A 5,136-nucleotide genomic window follows, 5' to 3' on the forward strand; every position below is an offset into this window, starting at 1 on the left:
TGGCCTCCCTTTCAACACTGCCAGAGCCAATTACAGAAAATCCAAAAGAGGGATTTTCACAAAAGGAAAAACCTGGGCGTTATCTGTCTGAGAAGCTTTTCTTCTGCAGGTCCTAAGAGCCCTTCTTGTCCATAAGCCAAGCACAAGACTCACTGCTGATGGGGCCCATCTCACATAACAAAACACACACCATTGTGCCACCGCTGGTTACCAAGCTCAATAAAACAGCTATGGTACATAGGACCATACATAATAGGTGGGCACTGAATGTCTGTCCCTTTCTCTTTCCACATTTAAAAAAAAAAAAATGATGCTGAATGATCAAAAGAAGAGCTGGTAAAGGGATAAGGAGATTTAAGCAACTTGCAGGGTGTGTGTTGTGCTTAGCTACAGCAAGACACCACCAGTGCCTCAAAGTGAAGTCCAGGAAAATACCTTGAGTGCTTACACTAAAGGAGGAGCAGATTTGGTGTTTTGAAGGGTGAAGTCCAAAAGACCCCTCGCACCGTGCAAAACAGACCTTCCATTTACACAAACCAGACTGCGGCAATGAGGCTGACTGTCCTCAGCAAACATACACACCAAGCAGCACTTGCAAGCAACGTCCACAGGAAGGACACTAGCCTGTGTGGTTGTTAGCGTGAGCAATCGAGAGGCACCAACCGCTGTTAAAGACTCATCCTCTTTTCATTCCCCACCTCCTTCCCCCTCCTACTCCACTGAGCAAACAGCTAAGAGATCAAGGCACAGGGTGCAGTAGAAGTAGAAAGTATTAGCAAGCAACAGTAAATAATGGGTGCCTTTCTACATCCCAACTAAGGAGAAAGCTATAAATTTCAAACAGGACAGCAGCTCAGAGAACAGGAGCCTGCAAAACAAGTAGCTGTATCAAGAGAAAGGAGCATTTACTGACACGCATTATACCATAATTGGCATTAGCCTATGCCACAGAATGAACCTTCTTCCTCTTCTACCCTCCTTCAGAGTACCTCTGGCTAGTACAAGCTTGGCATCCACATTAGTTGTCCCACATCCTACCGGGTACACAATTAGGAAACTTTTTTTTTTCCTAGTAGTGCCAATGTAACATGTTCAATGAAGTACTTGGGCACTGGCTCCCATGATTTTACACTGCTTCATCTAGCTCAATTACTTTTATGCACAATAACTTTTATGCACAGTATAGCCCTTTACTATATTATTGTGAATAACAATATTCACAATAATATAGTAAAAGGGCAGTCCCATATATCCCATCCTCCTCCCCACTGTCACTGTGCACAGATATAGTACTGAAAAAGTGTCTTCAAAGCGCACACACTCAATTCACATCACTCTCCCTTCCTGGCTGCTACCCCTCCTTCAAAGGCAATATCTTCTGCTTCTTATTTTCTGGATTTGGGTGTGAGCCCAGCAACCACTGCTGCTGACCCTTTTTATGCAACATGACCAAAGTGGCCTGCTTTCTCTTTCCATACTACAGTAGCAACATGGAATCCTAAGCTAATATTTAATGTACAGCACGAGGGCAATCTTTTCAGATATTCGGCACTACAAGCTGAAACCAGTGAAAAGATTTTCATCAATTTCAGTAGGCTTTGGATCAGGCCCTGGCTAATAAATCTACAAACACCGAGAAAGTTATTTTATAGCACCCAAGACTACTTGTGTTAGCTCAAGTACATCAACACCTACATCTCTCTTATCATCACCCAGACCATCTCACTGCAATAGTGATTCTCATGGCCAAGCAAAACTTCAAGCTGGCATAAGCAATATGCACATCGAGTCCAACCTTATTAAGCTGGTGTTAGACACTTCTACAGCGCTCTGTTCCTCAAAAAACTCTCTCAAGATGTATACACCCAGCCATATAGGAGGGGGGAAAAGAGCAGCAGCACAAGACGGTGATTTTGTGACAGTATTTCTCAACGCAGCATGAAATCATTAGGTCAAGATGTGTCACCTATCACATGCACATTAAAAGTATGTCAAGTCTCAGTGTGCTAGCTATTGTTTTATCTGAATAAGGTATTAGCTAGCAGAGCTGGCTAATGTTTCTGAACTCCTTTTTAATGATATAGAATTACCACAGGAAGCCTTCAGTCGCCATTCGTAATTCAGCAACAAGAAGAGAGCGCACAGCCATTATTTTCATTTCAAATTTAAGAAATGCGAAAGCAAAGACAACATGGTCATTTAAAAACATCTTCTGCAAGTTAAAATAAGTGCTCCAGAGCAGGTTGATAGATAGTCCTGGAAGTTTATACTCACCATAAAACACGTTGTTTACCAACGAGGGAAAAAAAAACAAACTAAGACAACCCTAGGCAATTTTTGGAGTCCTTATTCACTCATAATTCCCATAAAATACCAACGCAAGTTTTGTTTAAGTCCGGAGAATCAAGTTTGGTTTACTAAATCTATCACTGCATTTCTCATTTGGGACAGTGAACACTTATACGCACACGTGCTCCCATTGGCTTGGACAGGCTCCTCGTGGCAGCAATCACCAAGGTAAAAAATAACTGTAAAATCAAGTCCTATTGGGCTCTCAATAATTGTTCATTACTGATTGCAACCATCTAATCTCATGCATTTGGGGTATTTCTCAGGTAGAAGACATTCTCCTTTCATTTGCACTACAGTACATTCATTACTCCAGTAGAGTGACTCTGGATTTGTCTTAGGGATAGCAGAGGAGAGAATTTGGCTCCAAGTCTGAAAAAACAGACAATGCTATTAAGTACTCCTGGCTAAATATTTAAATGGTTTTCAAGAGCTACACAGATTTTTTTGTTAAATGATCAGCTTCATCTTCACATTTATTTTGACAGTTCACAATTGTTACAGTTGCGATTCCATTAAATGTAAACCCAAATAAATCTGCCTTTCACAACACAAACTTTGCAAAATCCTACAAGGCAGAATTTATAAACAACAAAGCCCTTAAAATAAACCGGGCAGAGCTTTCCTAAAACAACCACATCCCCTTGATTACATACCCCAGGACTAGACTATTTTAACATTTTAGTTAATGAAGTAAACACTGGAAGATGGAGAGAGGACAGCATCCTGATCAGGCTGGGAGGGCATGCACTGGCCTTCCTAAAAAAAAAAATCAAGCCTGGACACTACAGCATATCCCGAGCCAAGAGGGCTACGCAAGGGCAGACTGAATCCAGGCATGGCACTAAGCTGGTAACTCCTAGGCTCAAGTAGAGACGTAAATTGGATACATCCAGCATGTCTTAAAAGCCCAGTGGGTGCAAACTGTGTATTCAATTACCTATCACATGGGTTGTTTTATTTCTTTAATTTTTTTTTATTTTTTTTTTACACCGAGAACAGCTGGTGCCAGCCAACAAAAGACTCTCCAGTTTGATTGCAAGGCCCCCACATGCAACAGTAAATATTAAGAAGGGGGTTAGGAGGGCGGTGTGGGGAAGACTGCAAACAATAAGTAGAACCACTTGTAACAGTCTCTTTGATGTGTCCTGAGACAGCAGCAAAGACAGGGATGGTAGTTCGGATTCACAGCAGCGTTTCACATCAGAACAGGAGCTGTTTCATCACATATTTCAAAAGGCAAAGGAAAAAAGGGATGGGGGGGGAGAGAACGGAGGACCGGGGGGGGAGGAGACAGCCAAAAAATAAATAAATAAAATAAATAAAAAAATAAATCAGATCCCCGCCCCATAAAAGACAGCCTGTAGACATCCGACATTGCCGCGATGTTTCTGTCTCATCCGCCTCCCCATCCTCCAGAACATCCAGCAGCGGATCCCAGCACAAAAAGGTATAACCTTGACCACGAAGCACAAGTGGAAACCTTCAACCACCGCCACAACTGCCCAGTCCCACCCCCCCGGCCGTGCCTGGCCGAACCGAGCCCAGCACCCTGGGCTGCCTTGGAAAAACCACTGTCACAAAAAAATAAATAAATCAGAATCCAGCCTACATAGCACGGAAAAGTTTGAATCGGAGCCTTTCTGGCCTCCCACGGGTGGGAGGCCGAGAAGCAGGGCTGCCACCACCATGCCCTGTTTTGCGGTGGGAAGAGAAACACAAACACACACACACACACACACACACTCTGCAAAAATAAATAAAAAGCCAACTCCCTTCCCTGCATGGCTTGTGGGTCCCACATTTCTTTGCAGCAAAAAAGCCTTCCTCCCAACCTGCCATCCTCCCCCCCACCTCCTTACACACACATCTGTCCCAACACTGTTCGCCGCCCCCCAGCTGCAACCGAGCCCCCTTCCCATCTCCAGCCCCCCACCTCCAAAGCACGAAGCTGGGCTGGCTGGGAAATGTGCATGTGGAAAGCAACGCTGCAGGTGTTCAAGGAATAAAGAAAGAGACACAGCTCTTCACACAGAGGCGCGCACACAAAGCAAAAAAAAAAAAAAGCAAAAAAAAAAAAAAAAGCACTTTGGAGAGAAAAAGGGACAATTGGGTGACAAGCCCTTCAGATGTCGTGTGCGCCCCCCCCTTCCCTTCCTTCCTTCCTTCCTCCACACCCCCCTTTCCTCCTCAGCCTTTAACCCTTGCAGGGGAGACATCCCCCTTTTGCAGAAGAAAGGAGGCCAGTCTCCCACCCACCCCTTTCAAAGGGAAGACGCCCCCTCCTCACTCCCCCAGCACCACTCCCCAGGGCTGGCAGGGTGGGTGGTGGTGGTGGAGGGGGGGAAATCATCAACACCAAATAGACTTAACCAGCCACAATGATGGGGGGCAGCTGCATTGTTATCCAGCCGGAGAGGGAGGGGAGGGACGGGGGGCTCGGCACACACAAAGCCCGGGGGCTGCTCACCTCCAGCGCTTCAAAAGTGACGAAGCTGGACATGGCGAAGCCATCGATGATGTCCTCTTCGGCCGAGGAGGACTCTCGCCGCTTCCTCCGGGGGGGTCTGGGTCGGGACGCCGGCGGATTCCCATTGTCTTCCTTCTCGGAGCCCGACGAGGAGAGCAGCGAGGCGGCCCGGGCCCGGGCCCGGGGGCGGATGGAGGCGCCGCCGCCGCCGCCTTGGGAGCGCCTCTCCCGGTCTCGCTGCGACCTGGATCTCCTCTTTTTGCGGAGCCCGGTGCATCGCGTCGGGCCATCCATGGCTCTCGCTCGCCCGGGCCCGC

At 46.6% G+C, this 5,136-nt stretch overlaps 1 protein-coding gene across 1 annotated transcript in view; it reads right to left on the minus strand.

The window, feature by feature from the left end:
* LOC102382400 (autism susceptibility gene 2 protein-like) overlaps positions 1–5,130 on the minus strand; it is a gene marked incomplete at its 3' end in the record, with an annotated part of 430,875 nt that extends 425,745 nt beyond the window's left edge. The window contains exon 1 of the mRNA XM_025208073.1: positions 4,820–5,130. Coding sequence (XP_025063858.1) covers positions 4,820–5,113 — 294 coding nt within the window. The remainder of the gene's footprint in view (positions 1–4,819) is intronic.
* Positions 5,131–5,136: the final 6 nt, after the last annotated feature.

This window comes from Alligator sinensis, unplaced genomic scaffold (genome assembly GCF_000455745.1).
Source record: "Alligator sinensis unplaced genomic scaffold, ASM45574v1 scaffold1291_1, whole genome shotgun sequence".
Lineage (NCBI taxonomy): Eukaryota > Metazoa > Chordata > Crocodylia > Alligatoridae > Alligator > Alligator sinensis.